The following is a 25,146-nucleotide window of genomic DNA, read 5'->3' on the forward strand; positions in this document are numbered from 1 at the left end:
CCGTTTGCGCAATCAGACGTGATTTTATGAAAAAATTTTCGGGTTCAAACGCCGAAAGTTTGGATTTGTCTTGGTATGACTTTACGAACGTATAAACACCGCGGAGATTTTTGTGACAAAAAATATATTTTTATCAAAGAAAGTTGTAATGGTCTCGTCAAGTGTAATTGATTTGATTAACACACAATTTTCTTTTGACGTAATTCTATTTTATGGTTGTTTATTGTACAAATTAATCAGTTAAATTTTTGCCATTTAAGGATAGATTATATTATATTTGACCAAATCGAGCTTTTTTTTTTTTTTGAAATTTGTAATCACAATTGATGTATACATAATAATGATAAAAATAAGTTTTTGATGAACCGAATTGATTTACAAATTGATTATTTTTATGGTCCATGAATAAAGTAAAGAATAAGCCAATATCCTTGACAACCCCTTTCAATTTTCACATTTACTTTGTTACTTGTAACTCGCCAAACCACATGTACTGGACGTTCTTAATCGCATAATGCCAAAATGTCATTCAAATGGTAAAGTAATGGGTATGTAACAATAGGAAAACAAAAACACAATACGTATCATCATTATCATTGTTCGATGCTCATATATAGTACAACTATTATTTACCATCAATTAATTAGATTCGTCTCGATGCACGCGTACAATAAATAAAGTACCAATACAACCGTGGCCAACACGTGCGCCGTATATGCTCTCGACCCACATTTCAACCCATCTTGATTTTAATTGACATTTTGTCGAGCAACAGCTGGTCACGATCTCTCTGGTTTTCGTGCACAAGTTTTCCACCCCTTGGCTCTTTAGCACAGGAAGTGCCAAGAGATATTTCGACGGAAACCTTGGAAACTTTTGCTTTTTATTGTATTTTTGTATTTGAAATTGCAGATTCGGAACAAAATTAAATTTTTAATGAAAATTTTTTAAATCAAGTATTGAACGTAATTTCATTGAATATGTTTTTCAGTTGATAATTAAATTTAATCGTCAATTTATTGGTATTTTCATTAACAATTATATTTAGTTGTTTATCCAAATTACGTCATAAAATGCACTTTTCTTCACTTGTTGAAAAATAATTTAAATGATAAATAATAATGTAACTATTGATCGAATTGTAAAGAAATTGGGCGGAGGACGCAAGATTGTTTGTTTTCTCCCGTTACTAATTGTACATAAAAAATACATATACTTTTACGACAAAGTGTTAAAAACTTTCAACATTTTTTTTTGCCCGTCCGAGCGATCAATATCACCCAAAAATTGCAAATTAATCCTCGACAGCCATCCATTGGATCTACACGTACACCAGCTGGGTTACAAACTCGGAGTGCACTTCCAAAGTGGTAATATCGTCTCTAATTTGTTTCTTCCGCGACGGAATGGCCCATTATCGCGGGCCCCCACAAGTTCTCCTTTCGCAAACGAGCGGCACAACAGTCATAAACGCGTCAAAACAGTAATTTGTGCCAACGAAGGGGAGATACACCTATATGTCGTCATCTAAATCTCGCGAGTAATGCAAAACATTATTACGTCGCTTGCATCATCTTGCGTACTATTCTCCTCTTCCGAAAAATACAAACTTATAATGGCTCGACCTTTTTTCGAATCTATACGCTAACTGCATTTTGAAATTTTTTTTTTTTTTCAAATCTACGAGTGTGGCACATTATTGTACTATTGGCAAACTCGTCCCAGTTTCACGCATAGATGTATAGTGATGCTCAAATTAGTATCCAGCAACACATACTATTTTTTATTTACTTGAACAATTTTTTGCAATCCTTTGTACAGTTATTATTTTGGGCGTGTTGCTTGCCAGTAATTCATATACAAAATGCATATTGCCGCATTCCCTTTCTCACTGCAGTACGTGCAGACGTAAGAAAGTGTCGGAAAGGTACAACTACACTTGCATAGCGCAAACTACCCTCCCCCCCACGACAATAACAGTTGTACGGTTATCCCTTGGCTACTCCATGACCTCACCTCTTTTAACCTTTTTTCCTTCCAACGTGTCCAAGCATAGAAGGTAGGTGTACCTTTTCACGTATACGCTAATTGTAATTTGCTCGGAATCTCTATCCCTCTCTTTACCACTTGTACTCTTTTTTTTCACTCTCGTGCACAACGACGGCAGGCGAGCAAACGCGAAAGAGGCGCGGGGCTCTGTGGTACAAGTACAAGCGAGCCGGTGGAGTACGAGATTGTTTGGCTACCGTCTGGACGAAGTTGGGACCGAGGAAAGGCTTTTAGTGGGCATTACGGGATCCGGACTCGCGCTTCGAGTGCGCCAGTATACGCCTCTCTCGAGAATTCGATGGTGAGGATGCGGGTGGTGCTGGTGGTGCAGGACGCTTTTGAAGCGAAGCTCACCTCTGTTTGGACAACGAGGTGAGTGGAAATCGTGTGTGCACACACGTCGACGCTCCCACACATATGTGTACAACGTGGGATGGGTGATGGGCCGAGAGGGAGTTTGAGGACAGGTCGGGGAATTTCGTTGCTATAGCTCCGCGACGTCGAGCCAGCTACAACTCTAACGATTGCTACACCATGGTCTTTCGTTCGTTTGCGTGGGAGCTTTTTTTTTGTTTTATTTTTTGGAAAAACGAGTATTAGGTGTGTGTCTCCAAACTGCAGACAGCTCTTTGTTTTTTGTTTTTTTGTTTTTTTAATAGTGTAATGTTATTTTTTTGTCTTTTTACCAATGGTACTTCCAGTCATCTCGTAAAACATGGAAACTCTTGTATTCTTATCTATTTCAGGTTAATAATGATAAGGTGCACAGCTTCGCAAAACAAAATTTTTTACATCGATGGACTAGACCACTCGTTTCCTATGAATTTTGCGCTTTTCTTTGTAGAAAAATATACTAACAAAAAACAACAAGTTTTACGGTTTTTCACTTTGTTTTGATGCTACAGATCTTGTTTTGCACTTCTTGAACGATACATTTTTGGAAAAAAAAAGATGTAAAAAAAGCTGTCAAAACTTACATACTCGTGTAAACGATCACACTTCACTTTTTACGCTCAAAACATTTAAAAAACTTTCCAGAGTAACCCAAGTTATTTAACTAATAAAAATCGGAAAAAAAATCATTTAAAGTTTTATATACAATTATTAAGCACACACAAATGAATAAATAAAATAATTTTTTTTACCGTTACATATAGGCACAATCCAACTGCTATAGGATTAAAATGATCAAACAACCTCATGGAAAGGAGAAAGTGTGATACATAAACCAAAGTGACAAATATCGCATTTACAAATTAACGGCAAAAATATGCCCATTGCTTCCATACCTAATGCATAACATTGTATTGTTTATTTTTTACAAATTTAAAAAAACACTAGAATTAGTCGTTTGTTGAAACTAAAATTGTCCAAAATTTCAGTGGTATGTAAATTTCGTTTACGAATCAGCACGCGTCAAAAAAAACCCACTGATTAATTTTTTTTTAAAACCTCATGCGTTAACTACCAGTGGTCCCATATACTCTGTGGCAACTGATCTCCCCTGTTTGGTAAACATTGCGAAACAAATGCACCCGCAACCAAATGAAAAAGCCGCACACACGCACGCAACGCAGTATCTGCATCGTATATATTACCTTAAATTTCCAGCTCCAACATGTATAATATACCCATCGCGTGCTATAAATAAAAAAAAAAAAACAAAAAAAAAAAGATCAGCCCTCCAGGCGCGACGACAACGACACGCAACCGGTGATTTTTCCGAGTATAGCATTAAACACTTGGCCCCGCGCAATTTTAGCGCTTGCGAAATTTCCTGCAGCGCCAATTTCCTGCCGCCGTTTCCATCACCGGCTCGCACAACACACCGCGACGCGCTATAACAACAATAATCGCGCGCACAGCCGGGACGCGTGAAAAAAAAAAAAAAAAAAGAAAAAAAAAGAAAATAAAAGAGCGAATATTGCGCTAGACTATAGATATACATCGTAAACCCTCTTCGTCGTAATGAAACGGGATGGATATCCAGGGTATGTATACATATACACATCGGGGATTTAATCTATGCCTCGCAGATATATAATGTACCGGAGAGAGAGAGAGAGAGAAATGGGGGAATCGCCGGGTGAAAGCCGATTATCATCCCCGTGCATTCAATCGCCGCGCGCGATCTTTGCTTTGCGACGTATATATTATGATATATACATACATCGGCTGGTTTACGGTCTTTCATTAATATATGCGGATGGGAGAGAAGAAAACGAAGAACAGAGCTTAGGCGTGGGTTATACAGTGCACACATATACGACTCGTGGTAGCTTTTGACGCGGCGAAATTAATCTTTTGTTGTTATTGTCGTCACGGGTGAGGTAAGAGAGGAGGGGCCGAAGCGAGTGCATCGAGCCCCGGTTACATTCTCCCGCTTGGATTATTAAACTTTTTTAACAAATCGCTCTTTTTGCTTTGAAACTGCAGGTGTGGTCTTCGAAGTTTTTCCTTTTTTTTTTTTTCTCCTTGACGCGGGTACGGGAAAAGGTGGTTTTAATTGGAAATTGGGTGTCCTTGTTATAATGCACCAAAGGCAATGATCTATTGCTTGGATCGGCTTTACTTTTTGAAACAGTACACGGAGTTAATCATACATCAGGGTATACCAACTTGTCTAAGTAATAAAACTTTCAGACAAAGATGAGGCGAAACTGTGCAGCCTCGCGTACACGTCACAAAATGGCATATACTGTACGTATATATACATAAAAGACAATCAAGTGGTGGTAATTTACGAGCTCGCGTTTGTTCATCTTGATGAATGTATGCGCTTGTGTACGTACACATACATACAGGTATAATTCACGTGTGGCGGATCGCAAGATCATACGATGCATCATCTAGAGTAGAGCAGCCATGAATCTCCGGTTGCGATGCACGTCGTATCATTACGAGACGTAAAATTTTCGTTGCACGAAAAAATAGCCCCTTGCGACGTAACGCTGTCACACAGAGCGTAAATGTATACAGTAAATTCGACTCGTCCCTGAAAACTTGTACCAGAGTCCACAAGTTAAAAAGACGCACGGCTTAACCCTGTCGTCGCACGAAAAAGACGAAGAAAAAAAAGGAGAGCGGGGGGGGCTTACGGTAAAATTAACGCAGTGGGTGCTCGAAACCATGAGCATTTATTTTTGTCGCGAATCGATCCGCCCCGTAGTGTATATCTATATGTGTACACGTACAATATCAGGAGTCGGTCCCCTGCACCCGTATACGATGTAATATTCGTGCGCTTAATTGGCCTGTCGCGCGTGACGTCATCGGGAGCATCCGTTAGTTGGTACACACACGTGTATACATATTATTATTATTATTATTATTGTTATTATTATGTGTTGTACAGATGGAGAGCGAATGCGAGAGAGAAAATCGAGCCAAGGCGAACGGCATATCTCTGACGTTCCTCCCGTGTGTATAGGTATATATATGCATGTGCCCCTTGTACATAACTGCATGTATTAATCCAGGGAGGAGGAAGAGGCAAGGACGAGAGCGGAGCCCGGTATTAAGTCTCAGAAGGCAAATGTAGTACGCGGGTATAATTATATATACAGTACGTCTGATGAGTGGACGGAGGAGGAGGAGGAGGTTGTGTATCAGCATCAGGCCAGGGTGAACGAACGATTTCCTTTTTTTTTTCGTGCACTCTATGTGTTACTTCTCTTGTTGCGTGATGCCTGCGGCTATCTACGTGTACACATATATGAGAGATTACACGAAAAGTTGTACCACGTGTGGTTATAATGAAAAAGTTAGAATGGTTTGGGCCATTTTGTCGTTTAGGTTACTATCTTGTTTTTTTTTTTTTTTTTTTTTTTCTTTATGAAAAATTTAAGGAAAGATGACTTCTTTTTATTGAATCAATTGAATTTTGATGAAAATCTCTTTTAAACGAGACTTTTTGAAGCAAATGAACAACTGTCACATGAAAAATTCAATGTGGCCACAGTTCAGGTCTTAGGTCCGTCAATTTATGTCCAATTTATGATCAAAATCACCTGAGTTTGGAACTGATTGTCGGAACTTGTGTTCCCAACATTAATTTTTTTTAATACCCAGTCTAAAAAAATTGTAAGTTTACTCAGGAGGGATAATAAATACAAAAATCCACTTGAATTTTAAACAAGACAAGTATAATTTTGAAGTTTTTTTTTTGCGCGCTTCTACAGCGAAACGAAGGTGTGAACATTTTTTAAATCTCTAATCAGCCTCTGCTAAAGAAAACCACAGATAATAAAAAAAAAAACTAAATTCTCCCGAAGTCAGAGAGGAAAAAAATTGGTTCTCAAACTCCATTTATGAGTGAAATCAAGCGTCACACTATTTTTATTCAATACGATTTTTCTAATTCATCATGTACAGTAGTATAAACAAAATATGGTCAGACCCGAAGTCGTATATGCATATCGATTGCATTCAGTGCCATATATAATATGATGGAGTAAATGAATGCTCTCCAATGGAATTACCCGTGTATGTGCATGCACTATATGTCTACAGTTGTGCCGTATACACTCGTACATACACGCAATACACGCACTTGCGGTCGAGCAGCCGACGACGGCGCTACTCTAATTTTAGGTTTACTACACGACGATTTACTCTACCGCCCTCGGTACTCATTGTCATTTATTTTTATAGGAATCACATTTTTACCCTTTTCTTTTTGCTAGCTAAAAAAAAAAAAGAAAAGAAAAGAAAAAAAAACGAACCCGATGAATCAGTGCGTAAAAATTCATCACGTGCGCAATCCCGTACTGCTTACGCAACTAGAAAATGTTTGTAAACTATATGATTCATGCCGCATCGATTCGTCTGGCTGATCGTATATCATACGCACATATACACGTATTGGCTAAGACATTAATTTTTCATAAACGTCTGCACAAAGACACTTGCGATTTTTCGTTCAACGTATACATGCACATGTATACAACATACGGGTGCGTAAGTACGTATATAGAAAGCCAAGGTGTGTCATGCGGCAGCAGTACCTATATAGGTACTGCAACAACAAAGAACTTTTAGTATCCGGCTTTTCAACGCACACACGTATGTATGACCCGTATGGAAAGTTTACTGGCCTGTGTACACAATTATGTATACCTGTTGCTGTATTGGTATATGGAAAAAAAAACGAATTAGTATAGAGGAGAAGACTCGTTACGTGAAGTCGTTCAGTTGTGACCGAACGTGACGATTTAATTTGTAGAATTTCCGCGTGATTATCGTGATGAATCATTTTTTTTTTTTTTTTTTTTTTTTTTTCACGTCATAAAATCACACTCTTGTATAATGCATGTAATGAAAAGAACATTCTCTTTTTCATATAGCGAACATTTACCGTTTTAATATCAATAATTACGTTGGACGCGCTTCGCACCTCCTTGTTACCATGTATCATCGTTGTTATTATTAGGTTTTTTAGTGTATAAATTTTTTTTCTTTTTTTATGGACTATACATGAACAGGGAAAAATATACAGGTTTCTGAATTGTATGTATTTTTTGTTGCCCTTAATGTGAGTAATTTTCAATGTTGACTCTACGATTATGATGAAATACACATAGGTTTGGTACGTTTTTTATACGACCTCCTTTTTTTTTTATAAATTTTAGACACCATACATTATTTATCCCTTGACTTTTGAGAGGACATACTGATGTAGTTGTACTCCATTGTAGTGGATCATCATAGCAATGACCGTAAAAAATGGATTTACGTATTTAGCCAATCACACGCAGCACGACAAACCCATCGTGTATATATATAATAATGAATATACAATTATAAATGACGATAAAATGATAAACAATATAGATGAAACAATGTAATGCTCGAGTATTGACCGAATGTCGTACCTGCAATGATTCCAGAAGGTGGACCCCGAGCTGATATTCACGAAACAGGAGAGGATCGGCAAAGGTAGCTTCGGCGAGGTGTTCAAGGGCATCGACAACCGCAGCCAACAGGTCGTCGCCATAAAGATCATCGACCTCGAGGAAGCCGAGGATGAGATCGAGGACATACAACAGGAGATCATGGTTCTGTCGCAGTGCGACAGTCCCTTCGTCACCAAGTACTATGGATCCTACCTCAAGGTGAGATTTTTACCTCGATTTTTACACTTACGCGCCAAACTACGTCCTTTTATCCTCTTGCCTTCCGCGTGTATATTATACCGTGTACATTATATAGAAATAACGAGAGAAAGTTTTTTTCCCCCCCTTTTCTCCCTCCCTCTCTATTTATGATGCTTGAGCAGTACGAGTGCAAATAATTGGGTCGGATCCTTGATTACACAACCGCGCGTGTGTGTATATATATATACAAAACGAGGGAAGGAGGGACAAAGATACATCGCGTGTTGCGAGAGATTTCTTTGACGGACTTTGTATGTATATATATATTACACGCTCGGTAGTGCTCTGCTGCTCGTGAGTCACGCGTTGTTGCGGAGATTGAATTTTTTTCGCCGATTGATCCTTTCTTTGCCTCGGCTCTCGTTCAAAATGTTTTTTTTTTTACGTATACACGATTAAGTATGATTCATCTTGGGTACAAAGTATAACTGTAGGTATAGATGATCAACCACATTGAGTATAGGTATGTCAGAGTCGTAAAATCAATCGTTAAATGGTTGTTAATTTTATCGATGTTCACTTTAACAGGTACACATTGCCCGCGAACCGATACATTTTTATAACTTGGCTTTTTAATGCGACAATCATTTTACGATGTTAATAAAACTAGTGACACTAGTCTATGTATATATTGACGAAATATTTCCGATTGATGCGTTGATCGATAGTCTCAAGACTATAAGTATGCGTCCATCATCGAACATATATTATATATATATCATTGTACAGGACGGATTGTTCAAAGAGCCAACCTAGATCCGAGCGCACATCCGCTTAGATGAGCCAGAGGAGAGGAAGCTATATGTACGAGTAAAGTCGCGCGCGTGCACGCGATACATATTACATTCGGTATACCAAATCCGTGCGCGGAATTAATTGAGCGGTCTGTAATGTATAGAAAATTTAATCCTATACACGTGTGTGCGATTTATGCGCAGCGCCTGTCCAAGCCATGTGGTTGACAGTGTAATACATACTGGTGATTTGGATCCGGGACAAGGTTTCCGGTCGCCTTGCATATCAAGATACACGCGCGTGCTCTTCTCTTTTATTTCGACGGATAGCAGTTTAAGGAAAAATAAAGGAGGCGATGCTTAATGGCCGGCCGAGCGCGACGCATAATATAATGCGTTGTTACATGGATGACCACGCCTCGGTGCTTTGCGGCCCTTTTGCGGACGCGGTGGTGGCGGCGAATCACTGTAATTCGCTCTCTCGACGCCCCCGACAAAGCACGTGGGTGATGATGAATCTCGTATGACTGGGTTATGTAAGTATATACACTGGCTTCGCGAAAAAAAAACAAAAAAAACTTTTTTTTGATACATGCATTGCGCTCCTCGTTGTCTCTTCTCTCCTTTGCGCTGTTTGCACGAGTAATGTATATATACCTATGGTGTGACAGTACCTGTACACAGAGTGGAGAACAATGTTTCATGCTATGGGCGTATACACGGAGCTGCCCGTTTTCCCCCATCGCCTCCCTAAAGTTTCTTTCTTTTTTTCCTTTTTTTTTTTAGCGCTGTATTCTCTTTTTTTTCTCGTATTTTTATTGTAGCAGAGCCTTTTGTGCGACCGGAATAAAATGTGTAATGGGTGCCCTCCTTTCTTTTCGAGGCGCTTTCGGTGTATAATGACTACACGCATTGTCAATGGGACGCGCGCTTCGATTGTTGGTGTTGGGCGACACACTGTTTCTCTACAGATCGGGAATTTTTATTTGACGGTTTCTTTTTTCATCCATGGTGCAGTGGCTGTATTTTTTGTTCAGTCGCGCACGAGGAACGACGTCTCGGTGACGTGGGATTTTTTTGTACTTCATTTTTGTCTTTGTTATCTTGAATCGAGGAAAAAAATTATAAGGAAGCGTGGTTCACGTATATCTCGCGAATAAAAAAAAATCGAGTCTCTTGCAAAGCGCCCATTAATCATTTACCCGAGTATTTTGATGATCAGCATTTAAAAATTGATAATCGAAGAGCCATTCTCGGTTTATTTGTTATTTCTTAAACATTCGATCCCTGCACGTATCGCGTACAAACGATCGAGACACGTAGCCACGGCTGCACAAATGTCCGCTCGGGGGACGAATTATTTTCCAATTCCAAAGGGCTAAACGACTTCCGAGCGCCCGCACTCTCCGGTGCTGTTTGCAATGTCCCCTCGACGCTACCCTATACACGTAGGAGAGAGAAATGGAGGGACACCCGATGATGGAAAGACGATACCCATGCGACAACGACCGTATTCAAATCCGGCTAATCGAGTTTCGCTCCTCCGTAACAGCGAGGGAGGGACTCATAATCCCATACAAAATATAGATGTATCACTTGTTTCCTGCGCCTCGCTATTCCAGCTCCGCAGTCAAATGTACCTATATGTGCACATTGGATAGACACTGGGTAAATTGTGATGCTCCCAAAAGAGGTGTAGGGAAAACAATGCAATCGCGTGAAACAGTGACGAAACGTGTATTCATAGGAGTCTCTGTGAGGGATCAACCCACGCACGCCTACTCATGATGTCACCCCGATGCCGTGTGCATCCGCAATGATGAATTTCTTTCTTTTCCCTCCACCCGAGAGTGTAATTATACGTATTATACAAGAGTCGCTGCGACTTATGGGTTCTCTTGCCGGGGCGCACCTACACCAGGGACACACCGACTCTCCGTTTCCCAAGCCTTTCTTCGAGCTCTCACCTCTTTCCTCCTCCTCCTCCTCTTCTATTTTTGGTATACGACTACGGCCGAGGGTGTACACGCATCGGGAGGCCCAAGGGAATAGAAAGTCGAGCCGATTAGCATTCAACGATTGCTCATCAGCCGTGAAAAACGTGTCGCTCGATCATCATCACCGATCGATAATTCATCGCGTGTGGGCAGACTGTTTTGAAAAATCATCGTAGCTGCTTTGTTCCCCCCTCCTCGATTTATGTATGTGGGAGGGTCATTTCGTGTACCATAAGGTTATACATTATATACTTTTGGTGGTGATCGTAGGAAAAGATGCACTTTTCTTTCACTTTCGAGGGTGAGTTAAAACATATACGCCGAGGATGTGGATTTCAAGGCTTTTGTTGAAAGGTAAAATCTACGAGCTTTTCATCGCAGATCTCCCTCGTCCTGTATTATTATGTTAAGGTCTACACTGCATCAGGCACCAATAATAACCCGTTTTTGGTTTCATCTTAAAGGTGTCCAGATATTACACTCCAACAATACTTTGAGTGCAAATACACCCAGTACGCGTTCCACATCGTGCACAACCGCGCGTTTCTTAACATTTCCAAGGAAGCTGACCACCGCTTATTGTTTCGTGCTACTGTGCTGCTGATGCTTTCACCTTCCATAATCAACTTCAAGGTCCCTAGGGCGTTGCACGGCCCGTACCTTATACGTATTAACTTTATGCCACTGATGTCTCTTCTTACTCCCATCAGGAGAATCATAAGGGAATTTAAAATAAATATTTATACATCGTATCAAAATCGATGCAATTATAAAAGAAAAGGGAAACAATATAAAGTTGGCCATTGACACGCACAAGTGTCATTTAATTATCAACGCACCGTACTCTTTTTAGTAGAATATAGGAAAGGGATCATCGTTAGATTGACGTTAATTCCGATTGCCAATGAAAATGATTAATTTTATGTAAAATGTAATTTGTATATACGACGAATTAATGAATTTTTTATCGCCATTACTGGTTGGAAAACATTGTTTTTTTCATGAACAATGTACCCTCGTGTGTATAAATATATAGATGGAAATCGAAACAAAAGCAAAACAAAAAACAACAATGGCCCAACGCGTTGAAGGGCCAGACGGTATACATTTGAAATTCAAAGCAGCGACGCCGGTAGCAGCGTATATTATATACATAAGTATGGCCGCGTAAATCGAAATATCTCCCGGGACACGCGAAGGAGGGAGGGAGGAAAAAACGAGCCGTATACGTACGTGTATAATACATCAATTACTCGGCACTTTTCTCTCATCCCACCCCCCTCCCCTCTTTGTACAGCTCGTGCAAAGAAAAGCATCGCGATGTCCAACGCAAAATTTCCTTTCACCGGAGCTTACCACCACAGGGGAAAAAAAAAAACAGGTCCTCCCTGTATACGTATCCAGCTCCTCGGCGCTCGCTTTATCGACATTTAAAAACGCGTACGGCAAAGGGAAAAACACCCGGGTTGTTTTTTGCGCGACGTCGCAGCTTTTGTTGGCAAAATGTGTACGTATATGTACGGGTGTGACGCGAGGGAGGCGGGGATTAATACGGCAGCGTCGTCCATCACTGCCAGGGTCAGTGCAGCTCCCACGATAGTTTTTGCCCGGCGTATTTGCTCTCTGTCGTATATGCCAGCCAACCGGAGGAGAAGAGAGGCAAAATTAAAAAAAAAAGAAAGTGCCGTTGAGAGCAGGTGCATTCATTATGCATGAACTTGGAAATGGCTATTTTTGTCGCCGTTTTGTTGTGTTTTTATTTGGGGGTCTTTTTTTTGGGGGGGGGGGATATTTTGCTTCTGACGTTGTGCAGGGATATAAAGAGGCGCTGGACCGTGAGTCTGTTGTTCGTCTGGATCGATGCCGGAGGGCATGGATGGATGGATGTGCTAATTGATTGATTATACCTACGTTATACTACAATAGTCTGGCAAAAAGTTGCTTGAATCCATCGATGTTCGGCGTGAAAAGTTGTTTTTATGGTTTGATAATTTCACGTCATCGGTTGCCCGTGTAAGAAAGTTGTTCTTATTTTTCAATTTCATTCTCAACTACGCTCTTTTACATCAAAGTATCCTTAAGCGCAAGTACCTGAAACTTTTTTAAAAGAAAAAAGGATACAAGTGCCGTTAAAAAAAAAAAAAGAGGAGGAAGGGGCTATGACAAAGACAATGGGATTTGATTTCAATCGGCAATTGCGTGCACTTTTCTCGAGGCCAATCGAATAAACCCAAGCGCACAACTTTTTTTTTCTGCACACCTATACACACGTAGCTACCCCACAGTTTAGCGCGCTTCGTTTATTTATTGAACTAAAGCGCGCCCGCAACACGGGGAACGCAATGGAAAAAGCTCTGCAAGCTCTCTTTTTCTCCCAAAACACGTAGAAGGTAAACAGTTCGGAGATGCTCGATGTTTGGTCATAAAAAAACAGTAGCAGCCTTTCTCTCCCTCGCTGTGAGGCCATCAACCATATAGCGGAAAGTTCAAGGTCCCCGGACGACCTTGCCGCATCCTCCTTCTCCCTCTATCTCTTTGTCTCTTTACCGGCGAAGGAAAAAAAAGCTCGCTTCCTCGTCTTTCTAATTACTTAGCTTCCGCGTGCAGGCTTTAAATTTGTAGGCTTTCTTGGGACACGTATAGGTATATTGGGTACACTTTTCATTTGATTCGACGGAAAATACGCGTGTGGTTCCTCAAGTGCGTCATTATAGTGGGTTGTTTGACGTCAGTGAGGGGGGGGGGGGGTGCCGTATAATTGGAGTGGAGAAGGCAGCACGAAAGCTAGGGATCGATTCAACGACTCTCGGTGGGTTGAACGAACTTCGGTCCTTTTTTTTCTTTTTTGTACTTTTTCGTTGGGTCGTATCCCTGCATGGGATCTCAAACCTCTACGTGGGTTTGCATGAATAAGTAATAACACTTGTATACCCACCGCAAAATGTAAACGATCGAGTTTTTTTTTTTTTTGGCTCGCATACTCTGTTTGCGTGAGGATGATGTTGTGACGATGATTCAGGAGGATGTCGTTTGTTTACGAATGTATGTCGCCATCGCGTTTAATAAACCTTGCCTTTGAATGGTGGGTGTATATTTTTTTTCTTTCTTTCCACAGCAAAGCAAACTTGGGAATGTTAATATCTCGTAAAAGGAAAACAAGTATCGGAGAAAAAAAAAGGGTCTGTTACAATAAAATAAACGGTACTCGACAAATTTCTTTGTTTTTTTTTAATTTTTGTTGAAAACTTTATGAAAAATTAAACTTTGCACTGTATTTTCGAGTATCAAAAAATAAATAAAATAATGTGCAACAAAGGGTTGTACGAAATACTTGAAAAATAAGCTCATCGAGCTTGCGTCATTTAATAATTGGTAATATTGAAAAAACAGCAATTACTCCATACGTGGGCCACGAATCAACGGATCGATGAATTTTACTGTGCCATAAATGTATAATGTTTATTAAAAAAATATTAAGCACAAGGGTTACGTGATCCATTTGTTTGTAATTTTCTAGCACAAATGAAACACGTCGGGCAAGTAAAGACAGTTCTTGGATGGTTTATAAATAAATATACGCGCCAGGATAAAAAGGCCTTGATCGATTTTACTTGTAACATCAACACCGATTCCCTGCAGTGGAAATATTTCCAGCCATTGCTTCGAGTAAACTGCATGAGATTACTGTCATCGATCGAAAGGCGTGGTGTTTTCATTTTTTTTTCTCCTCCTCCTCCGTGGCGTTATTTCGTTAGTCCCATCATCGGGGCGTTGGAAACTTGATTACCCTAGGCGCGGAAAATCGAGTTGGTGGATCGGGGGAATAAAACGACGATGCGAGTCCCGGAAAATTGCGGGCGAACATAAATTTGTGGTCGCTTCCGTGGGGCCCGAGCAAGTACGTGGATTTCAAGATGTCAAGTGAAGGGCCCCCCTGAAGTGTAATGTATACTGAAAGAAAATTTCCAATTTAATAATCCCTTCAAACAAGATTTTATATTTTTATACTTACAAAAAAAAAAAATAAAATAAAAAACATTTATTACCAATAAAAGAAAATACTCTTGACATCATAAAATGTTGTCTTTTTTCAAGATAATATAAAAATATGTACTTGGTACTATTCTAGTATATTCTTTTCTTGGCTCCAAGAAAATTGTTTTTGTGAAAACAAACTTTACAAAAATGGTATCAAATCATTGAAGAATAAAGATAGATACCAAAAAATTAATGCTTTCCGAGGGACGAGTATACATTTCGGAATTTAAATTGAAAATAATTTATTTCAACTAAAAAATAACACTAAACGACAGACGTTTTACGTACTTTTAATAGTGCTGTCCAGAAAATAAGTTTGAGAATCGCCAAAGTTTCGGTCCCCAAGTTTCAAGACACAGAATTAAACAAACTCGTTATTGAAAAGCATCTTCTCCGAGTCACGGCGAAACTTTGTTGGAAGTTTGAAAAGTTTTAAAAATTTTTGACTCTAAGTATAAAAAAAAAGGCCATTAAAACAGCAGCAGTGCCACGTGGATAAAACAGAATCTGTTGCACTCCAGTGCACAGTAATTACGTATACACCTTCAGATTGTTCCAGACGATTCCTGATAAATTTCCATCCTTCCCTTTTATTTCTTGCCATTCCTTATTATCTGTTAAATTCTTTCGAAATTGGTACACTCTAAAATAATTTTCTGAATTCTAATAGATGAAAAAAAAAAAAAAAAAAAAAAAAAAAAAATGTTTTCCCCTATTTTTTATACCATAAAGTTATAAATTTCCATTTCGCTAGAAGCCTTAGAAAAAAAAAATAGTGATGGTAACAAGCTCATCAGCATCTAAAATCATCCCTTATGACTTGAAATATCGGTCTCCATCACTGTGACAGTGACAGCAACAATCACCGCTCGTGACGTTATTGTCTCTGCAAACACCATTCCGAGAATTGACAGGAACATTTTTCGACCGAGACATGTAACAGCAAAGGGATAAGCACTATGAAAAGGTGTATGGTTTACAGACTGGAAATGGTTGGAAAAAAAGGGAGGGGGGGGGGAGGCGAGAAAAAGAAGTACACTCGTGGATTACCGCGCTCGCGTCCTTGCTCCCTTATCACCCGATTGGCCGGCCGTCGCGCAGATTATTAACGGGTCGTTCGCTCTCTGCTAAGATGAGGGAGGGAGAAGGGGTGGATGAAAGGGACGTGGGAAAAACAAAGAGAGCGAAAGAGGAAGAAAACAAGAGGGGGAGAGTCGAGGGGTTCCGATTGAATTTAATTGATCCGAGTGACGCTTATATTGAGATTGGCCATTAAGGCGCTGCATTTATTGCGCTTCGCGAGTGCTTGGTGCAAGTTAGAGTCGCCGGTGAACTCTATTGGCTCCGTTGTTATGGTGTTATTGCTCTTTTATGCCCTGGATTGTTGTTGTCATTATTGACTCCTCGTCTATCGCGTCTAATCGTCCGAATGATGGCTGTCGTAAAACTTTGTCCTTTTTTTTTATATTTATTTCGTTCGCGTGGAAAAAGAATATTTTTATTACGTTTACGGGCATAATATTGAGTAAACTTTTATGTTGGAGCTAGTAGTGGAGAAAAATCATGGCTCATTATTTGGATATCATACCCGAGGAAAGATAGCCTTGGACAGACGTTTGGAAGGTATAAAAGTTTTCTATCTGCGTAATTCACCTGATGTAAGTCTTTGGGACTTGTTTGTGAAAGTTACCGACGAAATCCAAATGGTAAATCTCAAATTTTATAACAATTGGCAGTAAAAAATTGTATTTACAATAAATTGCTTGAAAAACTCTCCTCAAATGATTAAGCACTCTCGTTGGTATTCTATTTGGAAAATACTCATAGGATGAAAACCGTGTTATTTTATTATAACACGCAGCAGTTTTACCTTTTAAATAAAAAAACGAGAAAGAGGCATCATTTTCCATAAAAAGTACAAAAGAACAAAAAAAAAAAAAAAAAAGTGTTCGTATACTGCACCGACATTTTTCTCGCAAGTAGTAACAGGTCGTGTACTAGTCAGACACACTTGAAACTTTCTCTACGACCTCGCCGTAAGTCAAAAGAATTTACAGTGCTTTCAAGGCTTACGATCGCACCTGCGCTTGCCCAATTTTTACAATTTTACAACACTTCATGGCCTTTATTTTGCTCGCACCCTTATACAAGCAGCGTTAGCAAAAACCATTAAAAAAATTCTACGAGTAAGCGACAATTTCTTTTTTGGTCCGTAATCAAAATCAACAACAACAACCAACATAAGAGAGGCACTCGGGTGCAACGAGAGGATTTATCCACAAAGGGCCGAGAGGAAAATCACCTCCGTGCACTACCCCTCGAATGTAATCCAGAGATTGGCCAGTGTCGTGGGGGGCGCCGTAATAATTAAGCCTCTGTGGGAACATACAAACGCGTAGTGTATACATATAGCACACGTAGATTGCTGCTTAGCCATCGATACGGGGGTTCATACCAACAACAACCTCTCCAGTCAACAGCTCCCTCGTAAGCGCGAACTGCACACATGTAAGGCGTCATCGGTGGGATCGAATTTTCTCTCGTTCTCTCGCTCCTTCCGACATTCGCGGGGGCGTAATCACGTTTACCCCTTCAGGTGTGCCGAAGTATTCGAAGCTTTTAATTATTGGGGGTAGAGCTCACCTCTTTTTTCTTCGCCCTGATCCTCTCTTGGCCTCCATACGCACAGCAACGCGAGACGAGCGTGGTCTCGTTTTATTTTTGGTGCGACGCATTGTACAGGTTTCTCTAATAGATTTACGAGCGAATTGGGTAATCTTGGTTCTGATTGATTTATTTGTGCGTTCGCGCTTGCGTGGCTATCAGGTGAGTAACTACGCATCATTTTTCACGAGGAGCGATCAAGGTGGTGAAACGGTGGGTGCGTGGCCGCTTTTGCGTTAGAATTTTTTTTTTTTTTTAGGAAAAGTTTGATGCATCGTTTGCGTTGGGAAAATTTTTGTTCATCAAAAACTAAATTTTTTAATAGGTTTTATCGAGCGTTTTAAAATTAACTAAAATTATCTAACAAAAATATATATATAACACTGTTTTTTAGTAGGAAAATTCTTTATGCTAATTAATAGTAGCGTAATTCCAAGTAAATTTTTTCTTGAAACAAGATGAAATTTTTTAAAATAAGGAATGTTTTTTCATTTAAAGTAAATTTTTTCTCAATGTAAGAAAAGATACTCTTATTTCAAGAGTTTATTTTCTTGCAACTACTCTAGTAAAAATATTTTCTTGACTCTAAAGAAATTTGTTTTCAGTGTATATTTACGAGACCTGCTGCTTACGTGTAGGATGCGAGGCTCTGCTAATCTGATCCACCGTTGTTTATTACGAGTAAAAAAAAAAAAAAAAAAAAAAAAAAAAATACGAGGCAGCCGGCTTGAATTAATTTTCAGCATAAATACGAATTACTTTCAAATTATCGCGGGCTAATTTAAATCCACACTTTATACACGAGTATTAAGTACTTGGCTGATGCAGAGCTCGGATTACAACTGCGAGTAAAATAAAAATCGCTCACCGCGGCCACCCGAGTGCAAAAACACCGTGTACATCCGAGTTTACCCACCATGAAGAAAGAAAAAAAAAGGAAATTTAATTTAAAAGTAAATTGTATGAAAAAAAAAAAAAAAAGTTAACAATCGTGCAGGGGCTCCCGCGCATACCTAATTAAATAATGAGCCTCGCGCTCTCTCCTTGAAATTAATTTCCAAACGAGCGAATTTTCGATGGTAAACGTGTTTTATTTTTGCAGGGCACAAAGTTGTGGATCATCATGGAATATCTGGGCGGCGGCTCGGCACTGGATCTCATGAAGGCCGGGAGTTTCGAGGAGATGCACATAGCGGTCATCCTCAGGGAGGTACTCAAAGGCCTCGACTATCTTCACAGCGAGCGTAAGCTGCATCGCGATATTAAAGGTGAGCGAAATGGTGTTTTTTTTTTTTTTTTTTCTATCACATCTTGCAGTGAGGATTACTATAAATCGTGAAAAAAAGCAGCAGAGATATATACCCGTAGGTTGAAAAACAGGTGGAAAAAAATATTAGGTACCTTGGACTCGGTCCAAAAGCTATTCTTTCTTGAGAATTTGCCCTCACGGTCCGGCCCTTGTTCCAACTTTGAACTAAATGACGGGCGCTTTCTTCAAATATTGCATCACACGGTCTTTTGCCTCGTGTTATCGTCTAAAAAAATATTCTTTTGACAATAAATTTAAAGATCTCGCAGGAAAAGTAAATAATCCGTAAAAAAAACAAAAAAAAAAAAAAACTCTTATTTGACCAGCCGACAAAGCAAAATTTCAGCAGCAAGCATTTTTTGTCGAAACAAAAGGACAGTTTTCCGAAGACGGTACCCTTGCAATTACGATCAAAGATAGGGAAGATATCGCACGCCCAGAGTATAGAGACAACACCAACTTTGAGCGAATTTTGAGAGCCGCTTTCGCAGAAGTTGGGCATAGTTACGATGAACGGCACTCGCGCGCGGGGCTAACGATGGAACTTCATTTGAAAGGGATTTGGCCAACTATACCTTATTGGATACCGCAGGGATTATTACGAGTGGGATTTCGAATCTTTCCCTGATTAGTTGAGTTGAGTTGAAGTTACAGTGGGATGTGTTGAACTTTTTTTTTTTTTTTTTTCATGCAATTCTTACGTAAAATAGACGATACATTGATTACCGAGTAATGTTGAAATACCAAGCCAGTGATAAAGAGATTTGATCGGCATTTAATATTATCGCTTGACGCTGGTGATAACCGATAAATTTATACTCGATCACTTTTACCGATCCGAGAAAAATAAAAATTCTTTTGTATATTAATTAAAAAATACGTGCTTGGTAAGAAAAATAAAGAGCTGCGAACTGAAAGAGATTTATTACCGAGATAAAAAAAAAAAAAAAAAAAAATTAAATCTCGATCGTAGTGCTTAGTGAAAAACACTAAAAGTAATCATTTACGCGATTGGAATTACAGCGGCGAACGTTCTGCTAAGTGAAATGGGCGACGTAAAGCTGGCGGATTTCGGAGTCGCGGGCCAGCTGACGAATACCACCAGTAAGCGCAACACTTTCGTCGGCACGCCTTTTTGGATGGCACCGGAGGTTATCAAACAGTCCGCCTACGATTCCAAGGTAGGAGTCTTTTTAAGTGCTCTCAACGGTATATACCCACAGAGATGGGAAATTTTATAACCCGATACGATTGTAGTTGACAAAAACATTTTTTTTTTTTTTTCCGGTAGCAATTATTAGTACTTAAGATTATTTTATATGTATTACAACAATTATTTTATTTGAAATACAGTAATTGAAAAAAATGTTGATCAAAGTTGTAAGTACAACCGTACTTAGTAAATTAAACAAATCATCATTCTTCTCATTGACATATTATTTTAAATCATTTACTCGATATGTCATTGGTGATTTATTTCAGACAATTATATCGAACACAATTGTGTTTACCCTTTTTCAGTAATATATTTTGTTAATTTGAAATAAAATATGTAAACAATTGTAATTAAAAAATAAAAAAGTTTGAATCACTTTATTTGAAACAATGCATTAATTTGTTAACGCGCTTTGTTTGATATTTTGTTACAATTACAAAAAAATCAAAGTACTTTATATAATTGTTGTATTTAAATACATACTATGTACTAAACGACAAAATAATTTTAATTACAATTCATATAAAGAAGTTAATTAAGAGTATATTTACAATTCCTATAACTATACGTTTCGTTCTCGATCGACTTTGAAGATGAGACGGAGCTTGTGGTCTCTCAGATATGACACAGAGTTAGTATACAAGAACCAAATTTTTTGTCACAACAAACGAATCCGAGTCCACTCGGGACAATGAAATTCAAAGAAACCTCATCGGCGAGTCACGTCCTCACTATTATCATACCCATTTATACAATTTGATAATGCTGACATGTTTCGACAAGCCAACTTATGCTCTGATAAGCCAATAACCCGAATCACTCTTGTAAAATACGTTTCATAAACAAACGTGCACCATCGGTGTTTCGGGGAATCGGTCCACTTGTGATAAACCACGTGCATATGTATGCGTATGACGTCAAGTCGAAAATATCACGTAAGTACACTCGCCGACAGTTGGTGCACCACGCGCGTAATTTAGTACATATCATCTTGTCAATGAAACTGTTTTGCCCGCGTCACCCGTACCACGTGCGTTTAATTCAACTCGATCGTGATGATACGAATGGAGGAGGACTATAACAAAAACAAGCCTGCAAAATATGTTGGATGTTGAAAAAAAATAAAATAAAATACATTACAGGCGGACATCTGGTCACTGGGTATAACGGCGATCGAGCTCGCCAAAGGCGAGCCGCCCAACAGCGACTTGCACCCCATGAGGGTGTTGTTCCTCATACCGAAGAACAACCCACCCCAGCTGACCGGCAACTACACCAAGCAGTTCAAGGAGTTTGTCGAGGCTTGTCTAAACAAGGACCCCGAGAACGTGAGTGCCTTTTTTTCCCCCCTTCTTCCTTTCTCAGTGGTGCTTCCAAGTAAAACTCGTACTCGGATCGGTTAGCGCCACGAAATGCCGATTTTTCGGTGAACGTGTCTCAATCACTCACCGCTCATGGAGACGAATCACGATAAATGATTATTTTAGTCCCCCTCCCTTTTGACCTTCCGCTTCCTGTGTAGTCGAAAGCGTGAGGTATAGGTATACTTACGTGGGTTATATTGTCGAAGGAAATATCGAAGCATCGGATAACGATCGGCTGCCCGATGCACTTGCGTAATAACAAACGCGCTCACCAAAAGTTTGCATTTTGCTGAGCGTCTTGTATCATCGTCTCGACTTTTTGGCGATTCATCGTAAATATAAATTATATATAAAATATACTCGTACGGGCTCGTCAACAATGATTCAAGGTATCGGTAAACAAACGCGTCGATCTCGTTGTGATCCCGTGGTTGTATTTTTTTTTTTTCCTTCTCCCCTATCGCGGGTCTGAATCGCCGAACGTCAACTCGGCACGTCGAAACTCGATATGCCTCGATGCAAAAATCATCATTCGTTACGGGCGCGCTGAAACCCGAGCGAGATCAAAGCCAGCGCTGAGTCACACGTGTACAAGCAGCGGGTGGCGACTCGGTAAATAAAAAAAAAAAAAAGAAAAAAAAAAATCATTTCAACGAGTGATAAGGTGCCGGTACACACGCATATACGTGCGCGTTTACCGTGACCCGTGTCCGTCCGTCACCACGGCTCCGTTGAGCGTTTGCTTGCGCAATGGTGAAAAGGGTTTTCGAGTCTCGCGACGATTCAGCCAAATCATAACGTGGTTCTTCTGTTGATTTAATTGGCCGTTAGTGAATACCCCCGCAACGACTAAGTTTGTACTTGGGCACGGATACATTTCTATTTTTATTTTTTTTTTTTTATTGAAGCTTACAGTTCATTATTCGTGATGATAAATTTTTTTTTGTGAATACTGATTTTGCTTGGCAACAATTTGTTTTTTCGTCCAATTAAAATTTGGAAGAAAAAACCATTTGGACTCAAAGAATATAGTCAAAGTTGCAGAAAAAATAACAGAGTATTTTATACTTGAAAATAAATTACAATATCAAAAATGTACAGTACTTATATCTGCCCTTCATTCGGTAAAACATATGTTTTTTGTAAATTATTTAAAAAGCCATAAAACAATCGTGTCAAAGTCTGACTATGCCCTCGTATATTTCAACTTTCGTCATAAAAAATGAAATGGAAAAAAAAAAAGAAAATGTTAATATACACGCTTTGTTACAGAGGCCGACGGCAAAGGAGCTGCTAAAGTTCCAATTCATCCGCAAGGCGAAAAAGAACTCGTACCTGATTGACCTGATCGACAGGTACAAGAAGTGGAAGTCGCAGCGCAGCGAGGAATCCGAGACGGAGAGTGAGAATTCAGACTCGTAAGTCCAAGCCCTTTTTGTAGTATAGGCAATGACGTTGCACCACCTTTTTTTCCCGATTGAAAAGCTTGACAGCGTTATTATTTTTGACCCGTGAAAAAATGCAAAAGTTGACCATCCCCCCTACAAATGTGTGTCACAGGGAAGAGTCCAAGCAGGACAGCGACATGGACGAGCCGTGGATAATGACAGTTAAAGGACCGCACGGGCTGAAGGGACCCTCGATGTTGCCCGTGGCGTTGCGCGAAGATCCAATGCCACAGCAGCAACAACAATCTCGTACGTCGTCGAACGCTAATCATACGCCAAACCACAGGCCCCAGCAGCGGGAACAGGAGCCGAGCAAGCCGCACGCGAACGGTGCCTCCAGGTCCCCGCCCAAGGAGTCCAATGTCAATCACTACAAGAACGACTCCAGGGACATTTCCATACAGAACAAGCACACCCCGGTACATACATTACTTACAAATAACGCTTATGATGATCTATATGTATATATATATGTTGCACCTATGTACTATTTGCGGAAACGAGGAGAAACTTTTTCTATCCACCTTTCGCCCGTCCGTCCAACTCTTTCTCTTCTGTATGTAATAAGCGCACACGTATACCGTTCGGGACTTATTTAATAAGACCTTGTTACTCAAGCCGGCATTTCTAGAAAGTTTGCTCGAGCTGCTTTTTCGCGTTGCGTATTGCATCGGGGCTGGAGATTGATGGTTTCCGTCGCGTTCGATTATATACCGTTCGAAAAAACACCATTGGCCTCGTGTGTACAATAACAATGATTGAAAAAAAAAAAAAAACAACCTGGTGATTACATCATCGCAAGGGTAGGCTTGATAAAATGGAAATAGTAGTATTTTTTCATCTCTAGTTGCGGGTTAATGAGATTAGGGGTCCTCGCGGTATTTTGGTCGGCTTCCAAAAAATTCGCACAATGCGTTGTACGTACCGAGGTTGTTTATTTATAGACAAACAAGTGCCGAGGATGCATCTATTGATTTACTTATGCAACGAGCACCGGCTCGTTTGATCAATGCCGTGCTCATCGTGTGCTTTTCTTCGGTAATGAGTTTTTGTTATGTATTAAAAATATATATATATATAGATATTTTTTTTTATTTTACCGCCAACGCAAACTAAATTAAAACCAGATCGTGATACCCTTTTTTTAAAAATTAAATTAAATAAAAAAAAAAAAAAAATTACGCAGTCACAGCAATAGAAACATTAATCTTTCATATTGGCCACTCCTGTAGTCTCGGACGCACGAGGGAACGCCAAAGGTGTCGTCGGTGGTGGACAGCAGCGGTCGCGACTATCACGACTCGTCGAGCCGAGAATCGACGTTGCGGAGCTCCAACAAGGACAGGGACAACGTGCTGCGTCGCCGCGAACGCGACAACGAGGAAAACAGCAGCAACGCCGTGAGCAACAGCCGAGAACAGCGCGAGCGGAAAACCAAGTCCGAGGTGCTCGTGGAGCATCGCAACGAGGAAAAACCACAGCTAAGGGATCACCACCACCACCAACAGCAGCTACAGAGACCGAGGAGCTCGCAGGAACTCAAACATCCGCGCAGTCCCATCGTCAACGGCGTCATTTTTCCACTACTGTCTGATGTAATTACTTCCTTTATGTTTGTTTTTTCCAGTTCGTTGTTAGCTGGCTCGAGTCGGGCTTGGGATGTTTGAAAACTCGGGGGATGAAAAGTTTTGGGTTTCAGCTGGGACAATGCTTTTTGAGACCTTTCAGTGGGGTCGGGATGGCTTGCGGGACAATAGGATTAATTAACCGGTAGAATTTAGTTACGTTTGCTTTTAGACGTGCATCGAGTTGATGGGCATAGGAAAATTGTCATTTTATACTTTTCTGTTACAAAGTTTTTCGTAAGGAACAACTGCGTGAAGTGTTATAATTGAGAAATAGCACTAACAATAATAATGATTTTTGAATGCAGTTGCAGCGTAGATACCAGTACGCTGCGAGGGACAATGGCGACGCCAGCAATTCCAGTAGACATGTCGGTGCGCTGGACGAGCTGAGAGGTGCCTTCGAAGTCGCGGAGAGAACGTCGCCAGGGATGAGCGAGAGTTTCGTCAAGGAGATATTTAAAGCGCTGCTCCCGACCAATCATTCAGACGCTCGGCTTTCCATGCTAATGGAAAAGGTCGTTTTAAAGTAAGCATACTTACGCCT

The 25,146-nt window shown here is 40.0% G+C and overlaps 1 protein-coding gene across 3 annotated transcripts in view; it reads left to right on the forward strand.

Moving 5' to 3' along the window:
- GckIII (Germinal centre kinase III) overlaps nt 1-25,146 on the forward strand; it is a 107,289-nt gene that overhangs the window by 79,224 nt on the left and 2,919 nt on the right. For all 3 annotated transcript variants that reach the window (XR_016293007.1, XM_014352861.3, XM_089591779.1), the window contains exons 2-9: nt 7,938-8,162; nt 18,740-18,905; nt 19,970-20,127; nt 21,305-21,490; nt 22,799-22,944; nt 23,087-23,393; nt 24,207-24,569; nt 24,908-25,128. Coding sequence is in view for 2 of the 3 variants with exons in the window: in XM_014352861.3 (XP_014208347.2) it covers nt 7,938-8,162; nt 18,740-18,905; nt 19,970-20,127; nt 21,305-21,490; nt 22,799-22,944; nt 23,087-23,393; nt 24,207-24,569; nt 24,908-25,128 (1,772 nt within the window). In the remaining variant the exon portion in view is untranslated. The remainder of the gene's footprint in view (nt 1-7,937; nt 8,163-18,739; nt 18,906-19,969; nt 20,128-21,304; nt 21,491-22,798; nt 22,945-23,086; nt 23,394-24,206; nt 24,570-24,907; nt 25,129-25,146) is intronic.

The sequence above is a fragment of the Copidosoma floridanum genome, unplaced genomic scaffold (assembly GCF_036245765.1).
Source record: "Copidosoma floridanum isolate Cflo_tuat_1 unplaced genomic scaffold, Cflo_Japanese_pri ptg000013l, whole genome shotgun sequence".
Lineage (NCBI taxonomy): Eukaryota > Metazoa > Arthropoda > Insecta > Hymenoptera > Encyrtidae > Copidosoma > Copidosoma floridanum.